Source organism: Leptonotus elevatus, chromosome 5 (genome assembly GCF_054856555.1).
Source record: "Leptonotus elevatus isolate MCC_2025b chromosome 5, RoL_Lele_1.0, whole genome shotgun sequence".
NCBI classification, from domain to species: Eukaryota; Metazoa; Chordata; class Actinopteri; order Syngnathiformes; family Syngnathidae; genus Leptonotus; species Leptonotus elevatus.
Genome location: NC_141243.1, coordinates 6,049,220 through 6,072,452, shown reverse-complemented (window position 1 = coordinate 6,072,452; position 23,233 = coordinate 6,049,220). Strand labels below are relative to the sequence as shown.

General features: G+C 40.2%; 1 protein-coding gene across 6 annotated transcripts in view; it reads right to left on the bottom strand.

Moving 5' to 3' along the window:
• Nucleotides 1–23,113, bottom strand: part of mctp1a (multiple C2 domains, transmembrane 1a) — a 98,794-nt gene extending 75,681 nt beyond the window's left edge. For 2 of the 6 annotated variants that reach the window (XM_086076148.1, XM_086076149.1), the window contains exons 1-2: nucleotides 11,254–11,304; nucleotides 5,389–5,503 (exon numbers count right to left, since the gene is read on the bottom strand). In XM_086076148.1, the coding sequence (XP_085932274.1) occupies nucleotides 5,389–5,503; nucleotides 11,254–11,295 (157 nt within the window). In that variant the 5' untranslated portion in view covers nucleotides 11,296–11,304. Of the gene's footprint in view, nucleotides 1–5,388; nucleotides 5,504–11,253; nucleotides 11,305–17,170; nucleotides 17,305–22,251 lie in introns of those variants that run through there. The other 4 variants (XM_086076150.1, XM_086076145.1, XM_086076144.1 and 1 more) reach the window with 4 other exon arrangements.
• Nucleotides 23,114–23,233: the final 120 nt, after the last annotated feature.

Here is a 23,233-nt window from a genome sequence, read left to right as displayed (position 1 = left end):
GCGTACACGTTTAAAAACATGATTGACAGATATAATGAAAGATCACATTTATTTGGTTAGAATAATAAACAGCATGTCACGTGGGAACGAAGCATGCTAGTTTGGTGTGTTTGTTTGATTTCACTCCCATTATCCACTGTGACAAAAGTGATTACCAGAGAAATGGCAAGCAGAAGAAGAGAATCCTATTATCAAAGCACTCCCACTCTGGTGTTATCCTTTCAGTCCGAATCGTCAAGGCAAACAGCGGCAGCAAATACATTACTCCTTATGGAGGAGCGCTTGCCATCTGGTGTGTGTCTGTAAAGATATTTTGTTGCATCTCAACAAGAACAGCCGCTGTAAATATGTGAGCCTCACAAAATGGCTTTACTGTTTATCATATGCCATGTAAAAATTGAGCTCTTTTTTTCTTCTTCACCAGAGATACACATAAAGGCGTGTCGAGTCGTCAACAAAGCGCATTCCTGGAGTACCACTCAATTTGGTGGTAGGCAATAAAATTAAACTACCTCATTTTCATAATAGGGTAGATGAAATTAAACTGAAGCCTTTAGTATCTTGAGGTCTCCCTAATTTGCTGGAATTTAGATGTTTCTGGGGTTGGTGAAAGACTCTGGTTGGTAACCCGGTGGGTAGTAGGTAATGTCTGGTCGGTGCTGGATTTCACTTTTCTTTCTTTTCTTTGATCCTTCCTCTGGTCTCCTGACAACCTCACGACAAACGGGATTCTGAAGTATTCGGTTTAGGGGAACGGTATGGGATTTTTAATAGGTTTTAGGTGAACTAATGAGTACACACTCACGCACACATGCACACACACATACACTAACAATTAAAAAAATTAAAATAAAATTAAATAAAATAATTAAGAGAGCAATGATGATGACATGTCAAATTGGTAAAATTACCGAATGAACAATACTGAGCTCTCAAGAAAAAATAAATAAAAATAAAAATAAATAAATAAAACAAAAATTAAAAATAAATAAATTAAACTAGGCGGCACGGTGGCTGACTGGTTAGCACATCCGCCTCCCAGTGCAAAGGTTGTGAGATCAAGTCCGGGCTTCGGCCTTCCTGGGTGGAGTTTGCATGTTCTCCCCGTGCTTGCGTGGATTTTCTCCGGGTACTCCGGTTTCCTCCCACTATCCAAAAACATGCATGGCAGGTGAATTGGACACTCCAAATTGTCCATAGGTGTGATTGTGAGTATGGTTGTTCGTCTCTGTGTGCCCTGCGATTGGCTGGCAACCAGTTCAGGGTGTACCCCGCCTACTGCCCGAAGCCAGCTGGGATAGGCTCCAGCAACCCCCCGACCCTTGTGAGGACAAGCGGTACAGAAAATGGATGGATGGATAAATTAAACTGAAGCCATAAAAAAACTTTATTTTGCTCAATTGATTTGATAGGCGATGGTTCAAAAAACACTGACCACATAGATAACAATTTTTGGAAATATATCCTATTGTGATATGTAGCGCATTATTTTATTTTTTAGTTTAGTTTTAGTTTATTAGTTTACTTTTTGGCGTAAGCAATAAATAAAGGTTTATAACTTACTCTAATATCTGTGCATTTAAGAAAATTGCATTTTTACTGAATCAACCCCATTTGCTCCCGGCTGTTTGACTAGATTTTGACTGATTTTGCAAGGCTAACATAATATTGTGTTCTATGGCTATAAAAACATGGAACCTACCAAAAAAAAGATTAGAATCTCGTCTTTCATCGGGGGGGAAAAATTATATTTGTATCTGTTTGAATATAGCTAAGTTTCATCATTATTCACAAACCTGTTAAAAAACACTGGGGGAAAGAACTTGTTGCAACATGGCCCTGGTTGATCTCTTATACTCTGCTGCCACCTGCTGGCCGTTTTTTTAATAAGAACTACCATTGTTTTAAGTGACCTGCATCAAAGCCTGATTTATGCCCTAGCATAAATAAAAAAACGTTAAAAAAATAATAAGTTTTTGGGACCATTGCAATATTTAAAATAGAACATGTTCAAATGTTTTTGGGAGCAAATGAGTTAATGGTATCCTAAATGTAGCGAGTAGGGAGCGAAGGGAAAACAACCATGGTTTGATATGTCCTCATGTAACCTCTTATATAAGGTATTTGTTGTTGTCCTGAACTGTTGTACGAATCCAGGTGCCCAGCAATTTGTGAATAAAGGGCGGAATCAACCTGGGAACTCTTCCTTGTTTATACTATAGTCCTAAACATGTTTTCGAGGGTGCCTGGGAATTCCCAGGTTGTATGCCTTGTTTATACTGTAGACCTAAACATGTTTTCGAGGGTGCCTGGGAATTCTCGGGTTGTATGCCTTGTTTCTCACGCTCGCCCCTTTTTGCTAACGAATAAAAGACGGAGCGGCACATGGTTTGGGTAGAGTCAGCTGTGGAATACATACGATTGCTCAGCCGTATTGCAGCTCGTTCTACCCGGACCGTCAGCTCTCCGGTCTAGTGTCAAGGTAAGCGCTGATGATGATTATATTCTGCTGCTTAGCGTTGAAGTGTGTTTATTGCTGTTTGCGGGGAATAAAAGGTACAATTATTCTAGCACAGTACAGTGAGTTGACTGCTGTTTGCGGGGAATAAAAGGTACAATTATTCTAGCACAGTACAGGTGTTGATTGCTGTTTGCGGGGAATAAAAGGCACAATTATTCTAGCACAGTATATCAGTCTCTGTGTATTCATTGTTGCTGCCGACCACTCACGATCCTGCATAAAAATATAAAAGTGAAGTAGTGTTTTCCACAAAACAGGGAGCCACTGATAATTCTCTCTGCAGTCTTTATTGTCCAAGGCTTTCATTGTTCTTTGTGGCAGACAGCACTATACCACACAGTGATAGATTCACACAAAAGTATCTCAACAGTCTTTTTTTCCAGTCGCCACAGAAAGTTCATCCTCTGCTGGGCCTCTCTAGGGATGGATTTAATGATAGTCTCCCACTTCAGGTCCTGAGAGATTGCAGTTTCTAGGGTGGCGGACAGTTACAAGTGGAGGCCGTGGTGCTGGGTGAGGCCAGCTGATGCGCGTGAAATGGAAAAGTCTGATGTTGTGGAAGCTGAATAGTGTGTGTTCAGCTCAACAGACTGATCACACTGTTAGTATCATTAACACGGGGCATGTCCGGAAAGGAAATGATTGCACATGATATGAAAGGTTTACATTAAAAAAAAAATTTTTTACATTAAACGTAACCATGTATTTCAAAACCTTTGAACACGAGTACAACTACATGCTGTTTAAACTGGGCATTAAAACAGCTGACAGACAGTGAAAATAAATGTGTTGAAATAAAATAAATGGGAGGCGGCCCAGTAGTTTACTCAGCAGGCACATTTGCCTGAGCCGTAGCCAAAATCCCCGGTAGCACCTTTGAAAAATGTTCCCTTTCTTCTTCCCGACAGCAGTTGAAAATGCACATAAAGCAAAACTATTTATTGCTACCGGAATATGTCTGAAGGGCGCAGCTCATTGATTTAGAGATAACGACAAACCCAAAAATATAGCAATAGTCAACAAAAACAACAATCTATGACCAATAATCTATAAGAAACATAGAATAGGCACTTTAAGTATGAGTTATACCCAATGTAGAAGTTTACATTTTAAAGGACTCCAAGCTACCTCATGATGAAAATCAATTGCTGTTAAACTTAGATATTAGCCCATCTACACACATGATCTTGGTCGAAGCTCACATGATGGTACATGATTCCAACGGTTAATTATTCAGCATCATCATTTTCATCATCAATCTGTAATTCCAATTACATAGCCATGACCAATAGTTCTCTGTGCCAGCACAGGGCAGACAAATGGTCTTAAAATATTAAGCGATGATATATGAAGATGTAATTATGCTTCCACTGAATCATGTGCTAAAAATAAGCTTCACGATCCTTAGGGGAAATGAATATATCATAGTTTAATTTATTAGAAATTAGTAGCTATTTTCTTTCCAGCTAAGCCTGAGGACGACGCCAGCCGTGAGGAGGTGGGCGAGAAGTATCAATGAGGAGCTGTTTGGCCGGTACCGAGTCCTCCAGTCGTTGTTGCCAACAAAGTGGTACTAACGGATACCAAGGAACATTTATTCTGCTCTAGCAAGACATCCCACCTCAGATTTGTGTATCTGTGAGAATACCAGCATATCTGTAACACAAATGTCTGCTGGTTATGGAAATTAATTTGACATTTTTGCAGGCAAGAGTGACGAAAATAATCTTTATTTTGCATACAGTGTACATTGCATCTGCACGGTCTGCTTTTCATCTCCTCTCAAAAAGGAATTGTATAGTAGACATGTCACTCCCCTGAGCGGACTCATTTTAGAGGACAAGTGGAAAGCAACATGGTTAAAGTACCTATAAAATACTCCACCATGCCTTTAGAACAAGAAAAGCCTCTCACTTAGACTGTGGGTGGCTGAAAAAAAGTGTGTGCGTCATGTCAGGACTGACAGATGGCTGCAGCACTAGGGCTATCCTATTACCCACAATGCAAGAGGTGCAGTTGGACATATTGGAAAAAGGGCTGAAATACAAGTCATTCCACGGTCCAATACTGACAGACCCAATACGATAACTGCACGTTCAATCAAGCCGCTGGATGCCTTTGATTTGTTTATTTTCTACTCATTAACATTCACTAATGTGCAATATAGGCTGCTAGAAACGTAAGATCACGTCTAGAAAAATCTGAACAGAAAAAAAGCAAAAGCACAGCCTCATTGTTAATCCTTGCTAAGAAATTGGTGTGTGACAAATACATACTGTAACTGTACTTGGGCTTGTTGTATTTAAGAAAAAGGAAACATTCAATATAAAAATGAGCTGTCAAAAATGTGCAAGCAATAAATGATGTTTAACATTTTAATACATAAATACTTTGCTTGAATCTAATCGACCTGTCTAAATGGCAGTTTGCTTAGACAAAAAAAAAAAACTATAAAATGACGCCTTTAAAATGTTTTCCAGACAACACTGCAAATGGCATTTGTATCATGAATTATTTATAGTGTGGCTTTTAGTATGTCAATAGTTAGTACAAGTAAATTGCCTCATCCAGCAAACCTTTTACTATACTTTAACTAAGGCTGTCAAGTAGATTAGGTAATGTAACAATTCCAACATATTCATTCGTTCCACACTACACTTTAGGGTGACCAGATTCCCAGTTCGCTAAAAAAAAAGAGGACACTTGACCTGGCCTTGAAATTGTGGTACCAGTCGCAGTTACACAGTGTACTTCCCCTCCTATTAGTCACGCAATGCCAACCGGACATTTTCACTCATTTATAAAAAACCCGGAAAATGGTATGTCCTCCGAAATATCCTCCCAAAAGAGGACGTTTGGGCCCCTACCTGTGCGATCTCTGATGGCCAAGTTGTTGCCTTTCCTTAAGACAATATCCAGCTGGTACATGGCTGGACTAGAAGGCGGAGGCTCTGCATTACAAGGGTCCACTGTATTGATGCCCTGTGGAGACAAGATGAACAGAAAGTAAATCTATGAGTCAGCAAATTTGTGTGCTTTATATTATGAAAACCAGCCAGACAAGCTAGATCTTAGATAGTGCATTTCTTTAACAAAAAGAATGTAAAGAAATGGATGGTTCATGAAATGAGTCTAAAATCACATTGTGAATTGTTAGTGTAACACTTTTTGCCTCTTTGCATTTTTAATTCTCGAATCAGAAAGTAAAAAATGCAAGTGCGGCACTGTAATTAACCAGGCAGTCTACTTTGGAAGCTTTGGCTCTTTGTCGGATCTTCTCTCTTTAACTTGGTGGGGGGAACCCCCAGCTGGCTCTCAACATGGTTCCCCTTGGAGCCATGAACAACCACACGATGAGTCAAGCTAGTCTCCCTATGTCTTTCCTTCCTATTAATCAGCCAGTGCGTGGGCTATCATGTGCAGTGATAAAGCTAAAAATAGCAACAAAAGAAAAAAAGAAGATTTAATAGAATCCTCAAGAAGCACCAAGCGACTAAGAAGAGACAATCAAGTACCATCCGGCATTAGTCCCTGCTGAGACATAAAGGAGCAGACATCTCAGAAGTGTCAAAAGGAAAGATAGAACACCGAGGGGTAAATTGTCATTATAACATACTCTTCTCAAAGATGAAAAAATGTTAAAAAATATTCTTTGGAAAGAGTACAGCAATAAAAAAAAGAGCATTTCCATTTGGTGCCAATGCAAAACTGTCATTTTTATGCCAAAAAATGCATAACAATAACAATCCATCATTACTGGTGATGCCATGTGATTGGCTGGCGATGCCAACTCTCGCCCAATGTCAGCAGGGATAGGCTCCAGCACACCCACAACCTTAATAACTATAAGCTCACCAATGGTTCTCTGCTGAAAATGGCCGAAAAGTGTATTTTCAGTTTTCGCCTCAAAGACTTCTGTCACCAAAACAACACGGCCGAAACAGGATGCTGTGAAACATGGTAAACATGGCAAACATGGCAGAGGTAAAAAAAAAAAAAAAGTCCATGCATGTAGTAGAATCTGCATTTATATCACTCTAATTGAATTCTGGTTCTTTATGCATTTGTGTGTGCAAAGTCTTTGAATTACAAATTAGGCCTAGGAAATAGTGACACAGAAAACCAATACCAAGTCAGGTCATATCGTTCCGCAAAGGAGAGGGAATTAAGCTAGAGCACTTTGCATTTGCATGAAATTATCCCGAGAGAGTAACAGGGCCTGCAAAGTGCTCATGATACTTGGATACAGGCTTTTCCTTGTAAACGTTTTGACACAATTCCAGTTGAATTCATACAACTGGCAATCAATAGCACTTTGCTGTTCCATTAGCTAACACTACCTTCATGTTACACAAGACGGTGCCACAGCGTAAACACCTCGTGGCTACAGATTGAAGACGATCAAAGAGAGAGGGTGAACCCTTCCAAGCACATCAAGTAGCTTGCTTAATTGATTCAATTATTTAAAAGCAACTCCACGACAGGCATGAGAACACAGGTGAGTACACTGATTATGGGGTCATAAATCCATGGAATTGAACACGCAAAAACGAATTTCCTCAAGTCTGCCAACTTCCCTCTTAATCGAGAGCTCTGACCTCCATATCGCGATGTAACCCAATTTCCTTCGAAATGTACTTGATGTGGTAAACCACAAAGTAACACAGGTGAACAAACAAGACAACAACAAACAAAAAATCTAACCAAAACACTTCAAGATATGCCAACAAACAAAGGAAATACGGTCGTACTTACTGCACTACAGTGCAACTGCCAACTGACAGTGAAAAAGCAACAAGTCATTAACTCATTCAGTGCCATTGACGTCAAAAAATCATTTTAGCTATTTCTATTAGTTTAACATTTTTTCTACTTTTGTTAACAAGAGTATGAAAACCTATATATGTTTTATTGTACATTTAGAACAGATATAAAATAGTGATTAATTGTGAGTTAACTAGTGAAGTCATGCGATTAATTACGATAAAAAAATTGAATTGCCTGGCGCCCCGAATTTTTTATAATCTTTAAGTCGCGTCAGGCGATTACATTTTTTGATTGTAATTAATCGCATGACTTCACTAGTTAACTCACAATTAATCACTATTTTATATCTGTTCTAAATGTACAATAAAACATTTTTTTCCTAGGTAATACACTTTTTTTTAAACTAATAGAAATAGTTCAAATTAATTTTTGACGTCAATGGCCGTCAATGGCAGTGAATGAGTTAAGATGAGCAAAAAATGAGAAACTGATCCAGCACCTTCCTCCAAGTCCATCTGATCTCAATACTCAGCTGCCCAAATGGAGAGCAGGTGCAGTGCCAGAGATTCCGCCCACCAATGCACATACCGTAAGCAGCGACATTGGGACGCCGTTCACTGGTCGGTCAGTCAGCCACGCGTAAAAATGATTTGCCCAACCCAACACAATTCAGCGAAGGATGGCCATTATCTGAGAAAATACACTTGTAAAAAGCATGCGAGGGTCATCTTTTTTAGTCAAATAAGTACAAGCATGTCTACGTCATTAGTCATAGCTTAAGTGGTGTCAAATGGCGGTTTCAATGTATTAGTAAAATGTACGTACTTTATTGACAAAGCTTTCTCTAAACTGCTTGAGAGGCAACTCTGTATGGTCAAATATGTGTGTTGAATTGTTTTTAGTCAGGCTAACACTTTGTTTGGCTCATATATTTGTAAATCTGACTGTAAAGCCGGGGCCTCAGCAGCCATGAACCTCACCGCACATCACTGTCGAAGGCATTGGATTACAACCCATTGATTCTTCGGCTTCCCAAGATTACTTTGGATTTTGTGAGAACCCTTTAGGGAAGGCCCTTTAATGTAATGCCCAGAGGTGTCCTAGAGTGGGAACATTTCAGTTTAAAAGATGAAGAAACACGTGGGTGCAGAATGATATGCTAAATATAATGTATGTTCAAAATTTCCTTTGCGACAAAAAACAACAACATTTAAGTAGCACTAAGGTAGGTATCTGCGTATTGCATTCACCCCCCCAAAAAAATCCTGTTTTTCTGACTGAATTTTTTGGGAGGAGCGTTTCCCGTTTTTTGTAATTATTTTTTTCCTGTTTTTTTTTTTTTATATTTTCCTGTTTTTTCAGAATAATTTTTTTCTGTTTTTCTGAGTAATTTTCCCTGTTTTATAAAATAATTATTTTTCTGTTTTTTTTTTTTAAATATTTTGTCCCCTGTTTTTCTGAATAATTTTCCTCCTGTGTTTCTGAATATTTTTTGACAGAAAAAAAAATTCAGTAAGACTGAAAAAAATATTCAGAAAAACAGAAAATAAAAAAAAATACTAAAAAAAACAAAGCAACCCCAAAAAAATTGTCAGAAAAACAGGAGGGGTTTTTTCCGTACTAAGGAACTTTTCAACCTTAATAAAATATTTTCATAACTCTTCTGATGAAACATTGACTTAAAACTAGTTGAATGCTACCTTTGCCAGGGTCTGAAGGGGTCTGTATCATTTTTACTGGCACTAAGCAACTTTGAGGAGGATGGTAGGAACACTATGCCAGCGACATCATGGTGACAGGCACAGCAATAAATTGCTCTTCCACTAGATGGCAGACCTACATATGGACCTGTTGCCCTTCATACAACAAAATGATGTACTGCATGTAGTTAGAGGAACAGTGCGCTGTCTGATATAAAAGTAATGCTTTGCTCCCATTGTTTGGCATCTGGCAATTATGAACCTTTTAAGAAAGACATCAATCAACTCATTCACTGCCATTGAATATAGACGTCAAAAATTAATTTGAACTATTTATATTATTTTATTTTTTTGCCCACTTTTTTTGCCCACTTTTGTTAACAAGAGCATGAAAACCTATATATTTTTTATTGTTCATCTAGAACAGATATAAAATTTGTGATTCATCGTGAGTTAACTAGTGAAGTCATGTGATTAATTACGATTACAATTGTAATCGCCTGAATCCCCAAATTTTTAATAATCTTTTTTTCTTTAAAGCGTGTTAGGCGATTAAATTTTTTGATAGTAATTAACTACATGACTTCAATAGTTAACTCACGATTAATCACACATTTTATATCTGTTCTAAATGTACATACAATTTTTGACGTCTATAGCCGTCAATGGGAGTGAATGAGTTAATATTATCAATTACACGGATTTTCACAATTCGCCACACAGAAGCACTGTACAGTAAATAATAGTCACAATAGTAAGACGCGACAAACCTTGTCTCCGTGCCAGATTTGAGTGTCATTCCTACACTGATAAATCTAGTACCGCCCCCACACTGACAAGACACCAGCCTCCACACACTGGCAGTATGACAGCAGTGTGTATCCCTCACACTGGCACCTTTGCTAAAAATAGCAGAGACCAAGCAGTAAAAGTGTAGTGTTATGTTAATGGAAGGGGAGGGTACACATAAATGAGAGCATGGTCTGTCTCATTCATAAAAACATGTGCAAGTGTGCAGAATGCTAAATGTACATTAACACACTCATATGAGAATGACCAAAGTCAATTTGTATTATATGATGATGTAAGCGGGATTCTCTCCAGCGCTGTCAGGGCAGCCATTGAATTTGCATCCTGGCCGGTCCGTCACAATAAAGTTGAATTTACAGTAATGTGCTTTAACACAGTCCAGTTGCCACCAATCAGCATGAAGAGACTCCAGAGTACCAGTGAATTAAACCTTTATTTAGATTTACCAAGAACAATGGGTATTTTTGATTGCGATGATAACCCCGGCCCGCCGCGGAAAAACTCAGCAGTCGTTAAACGCTGCACTTTGCTACCAAAACACACAACAGCTGGAGTGCCTATTAATTATGCACTCGACGAACACAATGACAAATTGAAAGGAGTGGAGTGGTATGAAAAGCAATATTTTGGGAACTGTGAACTGCGGGATAAAACTGAAATGAGAGAGAGCAGAAAGCATGCCAGCGCATTCTTGTAGAATGTATGCAGCACAATAGCCTTTTTATTTGCACCTGAAGTTGACCACTTGTCCTGCCTCTGCATCTCCCATTTTAACTTCACGGTCTTGAGTCAGCCTCACTTTTGTTCCCCCTCTGGCTTCGCGCTAACTTTCCCTTGTCTGCCTTTCTTGGACCAACGGCGCGATTTTGGCTATTGCGTTCTCATTCCGATCACGTTCCGCATCCGGCAGGACTGGGAAGGACTGATGTTCATCTCATAAATTAACAACATCTCCCCAAACCGTCTGGCCAAGGTGGTGTTATAAACAGGATCGAGAATTGCTATGTCCGACTTGATCAAGTCTCTTCAAGCTGGTTTAATTGGCTCTCAGCCCCTGTCACACTGAGCGCCCAGCTCAGGTTGCACGCTATTAGAAATCGGATACAACACGCCCACTCCACTTCGACTCCCCCACCCCGTCATTGTAAATAAAAACAGCCAAATAAAGTGGGCAGGCAAACAATGTTTTCTGTTGGCATTAAAGAGCACAACTGACCGCATAAGCAAAGCAGCTATTCAGGTTTATGGAAAATTCAGTAGGTATGAAAATCATTTCTGCATGCAAATGTGAGAACGTGCCGAAGTGATGGAAACATTTTGATCCCCATCACCTCCCTGACATGCTTTTTGGAGAAAAAGAGAAAATGAAACGCCCCCCCCCCCACCCCCCCCTAAGAAAAACGTGTGTGCTTCGGCATTGAACCACAAATGATGCCAGCAAACAATGACACCTACCGTACGGCTTTGTCCCACAGCTGAGAGGGGCAACGTTAACATCCAGACACACTGAACACTCCACTGTACTATTGCTGCGGCTTCCTTTACCATACAACGCGCTCGCTCACTCGCTCGCTCGCACAGCAAAGGCCAACCAGATGCGCCGTTCCTGAACGCTCCACAGGCACCCGGTCTCTCTCTCTCTCTCTCTCTCTCTCTTGCTTCCTTCTCTCTCTCTCTCGCTTTCTCTCCCTGTCATTCACCAATATGAAAAGATGCTCACTTTCCTTCCACTCACAAATCTGACTAATATTAAGTTGACAGGAGGCAGCCTGCCAGGAGGCAAACCATTTATCATTGTTGTTCTACATCCATTTTTTATACCACTTGTGAGCTGGAGACTGTCCCAGCTCACTTAGGACGAGAGGTGGGGTACACCCGGGACTGTTTTCCAGCCGATCGCAACTTATAGATCAGGAACCATGTCTCCAGAACCACATTTGGCTCTTTCATATGACAGAAACCTCCTATGTCCAAATTTGGTTATTGGTTAGAAATGGTGGTCGATAGGGGTCAGTCTCAACATATGTATGTTTTTGTTTTTAACAAATTATTGACGACGGAAGCATGGAGCTGTAAACATTTTTAGTGTGTTCGAAGATACTCGCAAATACTACTTATAGGCTAAATGCTACAAACAAACCATTTTTTCCCCATAATAGCATGAGGTATTACTTGGGCATGCGTGAGAGAGAGAAACTACTTTTTTTTTTTTTATTCGGCCCACATTATACAAATATGTTTGAAAATTAAGTATAAAAACATTGTTCACTCATAACATTTATGAGTTATTATGTCTGCAGTGCATGATTTAGGTTTGGTAATTTTTCCCATAATGCAACCGGGTTTTGACTTGCATTGCTTAAGTAATACACTGTGGTATTATGGGAAAATATGCTATGTGGTTTTTTTTTAAATAAATCATTTGCTCACTGTCTTACATAGTCCTTTATAGAAGCTATATGGATTAAAAAAAAAAAAACTATGAAAACAATAAAACGGCCAGACTCAGACTTTGTATTTCCTGTTTAATGTTTTGTGTAATGCCTGTTTAAAAGGAACTATAGTAAAGGTGCTCCTGTTTTTGACGGTAAATATTATAAGAAATATATAAAACACCAGGTTTATTTTTATTTTTGGTTCATTTACATACCAACAACTAGAATGGAGGATGGAAGCCTAGTAGATGATTAGGTATTGTAAACAGAAGTGACCAGATGGACATGTTGATTGTAATTAAGTAAGAAATAAAAAATAAACATCATTCTTCTTATGTATGACAGCTTTTATGGATTGATAGAAAGCTTACATTGTTTAGATATTTGTAATTATTAACGGTTAATGCATTGATTGACTGTTTTCTATTGGAGTTTGAAATGTCCGACAGTATTTGAATGCAACTGCAGTTTGTAATTTGTTTGCGCTCCAGTTAGTGGCGAGTTGCTAAAACGCTGCTGACTTGTGTATCATACGATGACAGACTAATTAACAGACTAATTAACTTTCTTAGCATCCTTAATTGGCAATTAAATACAATTTTGAGTTGGCGTCGTGTTGATGTTGGAAGTCGTCCGTCGCGTGAGGACGAGTCAAGCTGGCTGCCTGCTGCGAGCCGTGCGCCATGCCAGGGCGGAGTGACGTCATCGACATCCGCTATGCGGTGACGTCATCAACATGCGCTACCGCCTTAAGACGGTAGAGTCAAAATCTCTACCTTCGGCAAAATGTATACATTATATTGAATATACCGTTCATATTGCTCAGTCCTACCTAATAATCAAATTTATATTATATTTATATTACTCACATTGGCCATTAAGCATGCAGTTTGGATATTAATTTCAGACCGTTGTTGTTGCTGCTCTGCTGCTGGACTCTTACAACAGAATGTGTTATGTGAGTAATTTTGTGAGGTTAATTAGTGGAAAGGTGTGGTTTTATTGATGAAGTCCATGGCAATCTGCCACTGAAGCAGTGCGCTGGTTGTGATACCATCAACTGATTTATGTGGTTCTCCAAAGAATTCGCCCGGCCAGGAATTATGATATGTGGCACTGACTTGTGATTTACTTTCGATAAATACTGGGCACGATCATTCACATGGAGAAAAAAAAAAAGAATGTTGGTATTGGCAATACATTTTCTCCTATGTTTAAAATCTTGTCTTGACTTAACCGCTGCTGACACTGTGATGATATTGGGCATTATTTGAAATCCACACCGATGAAGGCTGACATATACACTGATGGTTTTCAGATCTACTGTATATATATACATATATATATATATATATATATATATATATATGTATATATATATAAAAAGGTTTTTGATTATTTTTTTCTTTGTTTTAGTTTTTTACATTCACAGTATCCGACTGAGTGCCTGAACCTGGAATTCTTCCAACTTCCTTCCTTTATTTTTTTTTTCTGGAGAATTCTTCCAACTTCCAACTGCATCTGCTCACTCATGACTCGTTACACATCACAGAGGCTACATCTTAACATGACATCTATGCAGATAACAAGCGTTCACATATGAAAGCGCAGCTAATGCAGGCTTTGCGAGCCTCTCTTCCGCCATAACTTTTCTAGTTCAGCGTTATCACGAGTGGATTGGAGGAGGACACGGGATTTATCGGCGCGAGAGGAAGCAAGGCGCTTCCTTAACGGGCAACAAAGACCGAGGGACAAATGTGACAGAACTCAATGGACAGAATAAACTGGGACATAACTGATAATGAAATACCTTACAGACAGAATTTATTCTAGACTTTCAATCAATAATCAATCAAGCAAATGTAAAGCAGCCATGTTGTGTAGCCCCGATCTATAGCGAAAGTGATAAATGGACCAACTTTACACTAACTTGGCAAAAGTGTCACGCAGGAAATACTTGTAGCACTTTGTCTGATTGTTGCTCCTCTTTGCTCTCACCTCTCTCATCCAATTTTCCTCTCTCGTCTTCCGTCTGATTGTTTACACCGGAAAACCACAATCTCTCCATTTCTGGTAGAATTAAGAAGAGAAGAAAGATTCAAGTGTTCAGAGTTTAATTAAGAGGAGAGGAACCCCAGGCGGCTGACAAGCAACGGGGAGGCAGGCCAGAGAAAGCATGACCATCATTGCGTCCTCCAAATCTATACATGGATTTATGTCAGCCATGCGCTTATTTATTGGTCAATCCCTACATCTTTTTTCAATTCTCATTTCTACTTGCCCATCACTTGCTACGTGAAGTTCTATCAACAACCCGACCGTGTCTACGCTTTATGTTCTTGTCGAGCTTCTCTGAGTTAGCGTTCTCAAGCGTGCGCTCAACTGTAATTGAGCAGCCGAAAAAGACAAACGTGAGGACAATGTTAAGGTAACAGTTGATTGAATTAGGATATTAGTGAAAGGTGGTTTAGCGCGTCTTTCTCACAGCTCTGACGTTTGTGTTGCAATGAGCAAGTTGGAGACAAGAAACTCATTCGTTATGAATCTCGCCATTCATCAGTCAGAGCAGAGTAAGGCGGATAGTTACTAACATTTTACATATACACAAAATTGCATTGGAAACAATAGGGGAAAAAACACAGGTGGGTAATTTTAGAGATGAAAAAGCCAACTTTCCAAAGGAAAACAAAGCACGCAATGTGTCATCTCATCATCCCACACTCCAGACCTGGAAGCACTAGACATGAGTGTTTGTAGTAACAAACCAGATGAGTCATCATTTTTCATTATATTACAATTGCGCCCACATCAACGCTCACACAGCCGCAGGAAGTTAAGGTTCCCGAAAACTTGACATTCTACACGACAATAAAAGCAAAATCTCAAGGGTCTCTCACCGAAAGAAAAATATCCATTTAAGAAGTCAAAACTGATAACTCACCATTGAATCAAAGGGTCTCATTGTGGAGATTAAAAGGAAATCTCTTTGGGGCAACCAAACATTACGTGGATACGAGAGTATTAGCGCCCGTGTGTATCTTTGCAGCCAGACGTCAGGATGACATGCAAAAATAATGGGAGCAGGAAATCCTTAGCTGAAGGAACAGCCTCCACAGAGGTCATCAGAAATCACGCATGATGGGACACACGGCCACGTCAGGCTGGCCAATCGTCACCTTTGCGGTTTGACAGGCATCGCGTGACGGACGGGAATAACACACTCCGCCTTCGTGTAGAATTTGTCGAGTCACGAATATGAACTCCGTACGTCCACTACGTTTCCCTGAGATGAAGAAAAATAACGAGGGCGACGAAGACAGGACAGACCGACTACCAAGGCCAACAAAGGAAGTTGAAAGTGACGTTTAAATGAGTCCAAAAGATGAAAATACCCTGAATTGCAAAATCTTTTTATAGAATATTGGCCCGGCACTAGTGATAATGATGACTTGGAAATAGCAACCACCTGTTGTAAAACGAGAGCAAGCGAGTCTCTCTCTCTCACGAGGCTTGAAAACCACCCCCTTTGTAATGTGACAGAATGGCAACCATCACATACTGACTGACTCGCATGAGATAAAATAGAAGCCAATTCATTCATTACTGATGGCTGCTGTTTCGCTTCAAGCCACTGCTGACTTTGAGATGGATTACGCATGTCTCATATTGCTCTAATATACGCTCACCGGCCACATCATTAAGTACATCTAAGTACACAACAGAAAGCGTCCGCTGAGCCCCTTGAAATGTGCAAAGTTGGTATTATTTATCATTTATCAACTTTGATATTGTTATTCTGCTATTTTACGCTACTTTTACTGTACTCGCACTTTTGTATGTGCTACTCCTTCCACATTTTATTCTCACTATTCCAACTTCAAACTGTTCCAAAAATTCACATCAGGTGTGCTTCCATAATTGTTGTCATTAAAAAAAAAAGTGGGTTTTTTCCCAAAATTCAAAAAATTTTCAAACAAACTTTGGGAAGGATTTTTAACATTCCAATAATTCACACATACCAAAACATCCACATTTTTCACAGTATTTGTACTCATTAAAAAAAAATAATAATCACAAATTTAGGGCTATTATTTTTATCATTCCAAAAATTGAAATTTTTTCACAAAATTCTATTTTTTTCCACCAAAATCTGCATTTTTATTTGACCAATTCAAACCACTCCAACTTTAAATTGTTCAAATGACAACCTTTCCGTTTTTTTCACTAATTTAAACTATTCTGGCTTTAAACCCTTATCCTTATCATTTTCAAAATTCCAAAATAAAAGTAACAAATTCTGATTCTTTGATTTTTACCTCTAATTTCTACATTTTTTTTCACCGATTCAAACCGTTCCAACTTTAAACTGTTCAGCTTATTACTTCCTTAAAAATCATTTACACAATTTCAAAATAAAAGCCAACATTTTTTATTTGTTTTGTTGGGTTTTTCTCCGCTAATGTCTACATTGTTTGACCGATTCAAACCATTCTAACTTCAACATGTTTTGTTTAGATCATTACAGGTCATTGTATCTGATTTCGTGCCATTCAATATCATTCCGCATTCATGATCTTTCTACATTTTTTATTCAGCCTCTCAGCCTTCACACACAATTTCTCCAGAAATTGCATTCTCTTATTATTTTTAGTCAATCATTAGTATCTTGGCCGGCAACCAGGCCAGGGTAAACTTTACCTTTCAACCAAAATCAGCTCTGGTTGGCACTATCTTACCCACGATCCTAAAGCAGACAAGTACTGCTGAAAATGGACGAATGGGAAAATTAGTAGCCTACTGACAGAAATTCATTAATTCTGGAATTACAATATGGTGACGTGGGATGAAAAGTAAATCTAACAAACAGTGGATTTGATGGGCTCCATATTATTATTGCTTCAGGGAGCCTCATTTGCAAATATTCAATATCCACTCACCGAACAGGAAGCCAGGTCCACATTGAGTTGCAAATGATACATGATTAGCATGCAGCTTTGGTCACTACCGTTCAGCTCCACATTCTAGTCTGCGTGGACCTGTTCTGCCTTTCATCGCAACTGCAGAGCTCACTTGCACTGCTCAATTTCAATCGGGTTGAGGGTGGAGGCCAGCCAAATCAATGTGGAATTCGATCAAGCGACATTCATTACATCTTGAAGCACCGGGAGAGAAATGACTGCTTGGACGTAACCAGCAGAGGGCGCCATTCAGACAGATCCAAATTAGCGTGAGCGTTCATTTTTGTATCATATCTCTTGGCAGCGTCCAGCCCAGAGAAGAATTTTGGGATCGTCTCAGCAATTGCGTTTCAGTTTTGATAATCAATGTGTTTTTTTAAGAAAGATTGCATTATATTTATTTTTTATTTTTTTTGGAGCAGATCTTTCATATCTAATTCTTATGCCACAGTTATGCTGTAAAATGATCGATCCCTGCAAAAGGGCGGCTTCTCCTCGCATCTCATTGATCTCTATCTGTTCTCTCATTACTCCGACTGGCATGTCTGCCCCAGGTTTCAGCCTTTCTAACGGTATATTGTCTCCGTTTGACAGTAGTGTGATAAGGGAAGTGCAAAAATACCCTTGTGTGCAATCATTCACATGATTGAAAATGGAAAATGTTTTCTGCGAGAGGTTTGACGGATACTCCGGATGACAGAAGCCGAAAAGAAGGTCACGGTTTAGTATTCGTACAGATGTCCACTATTTCTCCTCAGGATGCTTTTGTAAAGGGATGAGTGTCTCTATCAGATTGGCTAATGGGTGGGATCACAGAAGGTAAATCAGGGAGACATTAGAATAAAGATGACCCTTCAAGGTAAATTGATGGACAGGGTGGAAATACATTTTTAGGCTAACCGAGGATAAGGACGAGGTCTACAGTATTTTGTTTCCTCATCTGACAATAAAGTTGTTGTTTTTGGGGGGGGGGGGGGGGGGGGCATTACCTAATGATACATAATTACTCAAATTTTGTGACCACAATAAAACGACTTCTTTGCATGTTGCTCACGGATTTTCAGTGCCAAGAAAAAACTTGCTACACGTGTGGGATGAAGACATCATCTCCAAATAGTGTTACACATTTAATTTGATCGTCTTGGCCAATTCCATTTGGCTCAGACGCCAATCACGTACATCTCAGTGGCAGCCGCCAGTCACACAGGCTGCAATGAATCTTAATTCTACAAACGCCATCGTGACATCTTTAGAAGGAGACTGTAAGCTGTTGGCAGAAGTTCAAGTTGAGGGGATTTACACCGGCACGCTGCTCACTTCCCAAGCCATGCAGGCCCGAAATGCCACCCATGTACAGTATGCGAGACAAACTGGATTAGTAGATGGATGCAGCTTGAAAAGAGAAACTCCATATTTACTTCCATTTTGTGGAAGTGAGCCGTCTCAATACTTTTGCTTACATTAAAGCATAAGGCAATGGCTGTGCGGGGGGGGGGGGGGGGCTTGACACAACAACCCACTTCTCGGCTTCATACAGTATGTGTTGAATATTTCAAAGTGTTCCATCTGATCTGATCTGAACGAAGAAAGAAGCTTTATTTAATCCATTATGACCTACATTTGTGCAACGTTACTCAGTGTGTATTATTTTTGGACATAATGCGAGTTTGTCTTTTACTTTCCCATTGCTTAATATTGCCACTGACTTTATATTATTATATTCAAAGGAGCTGCATCATTCGATCCCATTGAGGAAGTGCCCTTCAATTCAATACCTTGAACATTAAGTTAAAGAGCAAATAAGAGTGAGTATAGATGATGATGATGATGATGATGATGATGTTGATGATGATGTCGTCCCACATTAGTGCAAGTGCATCGCAATCAATCTCACTGGGTGAAAGTGGAAAGTAGTTGACTTTTGATTGCTTTACAGGATGGCCACAAGAATTAATGCTGAGCTCATTCGGGTTTAGGAGGACTGTTTGTTGTGACAGGAGTCAAGTGGAACGGAGCGAGTTGCCTTCGTTTTGATATCAACTGCTTTTCTTCCGGATGTTTCACACGCAAGAATTTAAATGTGCTTAAATGTTCAAGTAAAATGTACTTCAATATTAAAAAAAAAAAAATACTCAAAATTGTTACGATAGGTTAAATGTGTAGCAACTGTAATTTATTATTAACTCATTAGCTCCCCAAAAAAAACATATAAAAGCGTTCTAGTTTAAATATTGCCATGGTCCCAAAAACGTATTTATACATTTGTTTATGTTTTTTTTATGCTAGAGCATACAGAAGGCTTTGATGCAGCCTCTAACCTGAAGAGGTTGCTAAAAGCAATGGTAGTATACAGCCGAGTATAAGAGATCAACCAGGGCCATGTTGCAACAACTCCATTTCCCCAGTGTTTTCAACAGGTTTAGGATTAATGATGGAATTTAACTATATTCTAATGCTAATTACTGCAAAACGGAAACAGATACAAATATACGTTTTTTTCCCTGGTGAAAAAAAAGACTAACCTTTCTTTTGGTAGGTTCCATGTCTTTATAGCAATAGAACACAATATGGACCTTGCAAAATGAGTCAAAACTCATTAAAACAACCGGGAGCGAAGGGGGTTGCTTCCGTGAAAATGGCTGGGAGTGAATGAGTTAAGGGTTTTTTCCGACGTCAGAGTAAAAATACAGTCTTGATACTTCCCACAAAAAATGTCAAGTGAGAACGTTTTTTTTTTTTTCTGCTTTGAACCTCCCCCCATCTATTATCATCCCCTCACTTTTCTTCCATTTACTAACTGGAATGCAAAATATGAAAGTTTCCCTTTTATACATTTTAATGGTGACCGTTGACCACAAACACACCACTACACCTCGCCAACTTCTTTAATATTAATACAATGTCGTAAAAAAAAACACAGACACTGGCCCAGTGTGAGCATAATGTATTATTTAACTCAACTGGCATGTGCAGCAATGACGCCGCAAGATCAATGTGAGTCGAAGCCCTCTTCAGTTGAGTGCAAGCGGCTCAGAGAGATTTAATGGCGGCCCAAACTCCAGTATGCAGCAGCAAGTGTACTTAATTGTTAAATCACTTTTGGACAGCGGTCTTGAGGGTGGCTGGACGCTTTTGGTTGGCGCCAAAAGTGGTCCGATTAAAAAGGCCTTACGGTAATGAAAATCAGTTATGTGGTGAACAAAAACAGAAGGCAACACTTACAGTTGTGGCATATAAAGACGCTGATTCGACAAACAAGACTATTGCGACATTAGAATCGGGTGTTTGACATAAGAATTGGTTCATTGTGCATACCATATTTTTGGGGACTATAAGTCGCTGTGGTGTGTACGTCGCACCAGTCCAAAATTGCATGATGAAGGCAAACATAAGTCTCACCGGGCTGGAATTAATTTTACACAAATGGAGACCAACAACAGCAGAATCCCGCTTCCCGAATCATGTTGACGGCAGCAAACGAGTTCTGATTGGATTTGGAACTTGTGCTTCTAACTACACAAGTTTTTCTTTTTGGTTTGAATTGGCTTACCTTAACAAGAATCCCGTGTCACACTATGGCCAAAAGTAGAATACTTGTTGATGAATTGTGCCTTTTGGCGTCGTAAATATTAAATTCTTGTTCAAACTGAGCTGGGATAGGCTACAGCTCACCCACGACAAGTGCAATAGAAAATGGACGTGTCTATCTTACCCGAGGTGCAAAATTAATTTCATTGCACAATACATAAAGGCGTATCCATTACTGCGTAGAATATAAATGTTTACAATCAAAGTGTGAATGTGAGAATTTTCCACAATTTTTTAAGCGAGAGAAAGTCCTTACAACCTTAATTCATTCACTGCCATTGACGGCTATACACGTCAAAATTTTAAAAATGTGTTTTTAAAAAAAATCCACTTTTGCTAACAAGAGTATGAAAACCTAGAGAGAGAAAAAGAATTGTAAATTTAGAACAAATATAAAACTTGTGATTAATCATTTTAATTACAATTTTAAAAAAAAAATTGCCTGATGGGCTTAATAAAAAAAAAAGGTTGTTTAATCGTAATTAATTGCATGATAATTTTATATCTGTTATAAATGTACAATAAAAAAATTCTAGGTTTTCATAAAAATTTGAATTTGAATTTTTGACGTCTATAGTCATCAATGGCAGTGAATGAGCTAACAAGCGAGTCACCTCAGAGCTTGTACTTCAATTGATATGACATTAATCAACATTTAATTTAGTTAACCATTTGGACCTCTTCAACAGTCACATCTTGGCGATGAAAAGCGTCACTCTCCATTTCCACTGCATCCTTCACAGCTAACTCCGACAGCAGCATTGCGACAGCAACTGGCAGGAGTGTCGGTTACGTACATTCGCTGTTACCGTGAATAAGATTGAAAACTTTGATAGATTTGATGCAAATTGTTGTCCTCTCGTCATGTCCGTTCCACAGCAAGTTTGTTTACCAGAACCACGTCTGCTCGTGTACAGTAAGATGGTTTAGTCCCACTGCATGAGAAGTCGCAACGACTGATATATTTCACGTATTTAATGTCTTTAAAAACGCATCAGTAATCTTGTTTTGAGAGATGTTTAGGGACAAACTGGAAACCTCAACGCCCCAGGTAACTTCCTGTTTGCCAACTGGTAAACTCCTGCCTTTACAAGCTCGTGCTTTTCAAATAGCAGTAGTCATATTCTGCTTTCAGTCAGTCATGAGGCGGTAGGTACTTGATTATACTTCTCACTTCATTTTGCCCTTTCAGCTCCAGCAAGTCCCAGCATTTGGCCTGCAATTCCCAGTAACGCTGCACTACTGCATCACGCGTAGAGGTGTCCCTAATACTGTGGCCCGCTCGTGTTACAGTATTACGTGTGTCACTGACGTTGCGGTCGCGAGGCCCATACCGCGTTACAGGCTTCGTGAGCAGCGTAAATCATGCATAGAGCGAGCGAGCGAGCGAGCATCTTGAATTGTGTCATTGCGTATTCAGGTCAAATGCAATACGAACGATATCACATGCGCCGCGATGGAGTTGTACTCACAGAATCACTTGGCTTGCTCCGCGGCTGCCCCTCGTCCTGCGGGACCACCGCGGCCGGGTCCACCACCAGCTTCTCGAAACACGCCGAGCCCAGCGAGGAGCTTTTCTGCTGGCACGCGACGAGCCGCGAGGCGTGGATCTTCGGGCTTCCGTGGGCCGCCAGCTCGGGCTTGCTCCCCGTGCTCCCGGAAGCCGCGCCGAGGTGCTGCCGCCCCTCGGATCCTCGGCTGGTGCCGGCCGCCGCGTCGCCGCGCTTGTCGCCGGTCCCGAGAGACGGCGGCGGCGGCGGAGAGGAGCAACGCAGATTGGGCTGCGAGGACGAGAACACTCGGTCCAAGTGTTTCTTTTTCCTCTTGAACATCCACAGCCCGGACTCCTTCTTGGTGCCCTCTGCTCCGCCGCTAGCGCGACGCTCCGAGCCCAGTTTGGGACTGAGCCACGGCTTGGTTTTCTCCTGGAAAGTCTTCCACATCCGCCGCTGGTACGACTCTTGTCCCCTGGACGTGCCTTCATCCTTGGCAGATTTTTGCTCCATGGTGCCCGAGCAGCATCCACCCAGCCTGAAGCGTGTGTGTGTGCGTGTGTGCGCGCGCGCGCGTGTGCGTGCACTCACAGCGTGCGCTTCAATGCTGATCCGGTTTAGGACCAACACACGAGGACGAGTAGGAGGAGGAGGAGGAAGAGGATGATGGTGATGATGATGATGATGATGATGATAGTTGGAATGAAAGCACCACTTCCTGGGGGAAAACTCATTAATCTTTTACGGCATTGCGAAAGGCAGCGTCTTATACTGCAACACCCGAGACTGGTCGCCGCAGTCAATCACAAGGCACATATACAGAGACTCGGTCTAAATCTGCGCAGGGGTGGGCGAGACTAAGTTGTGGTATTTTTGGCAGACCCATGCAAGCGAGTGCATCTTAGCACACTTTAAAAAAAACATAGCATTTTTTTGCACCATTGTGGATGACTTGATTTGC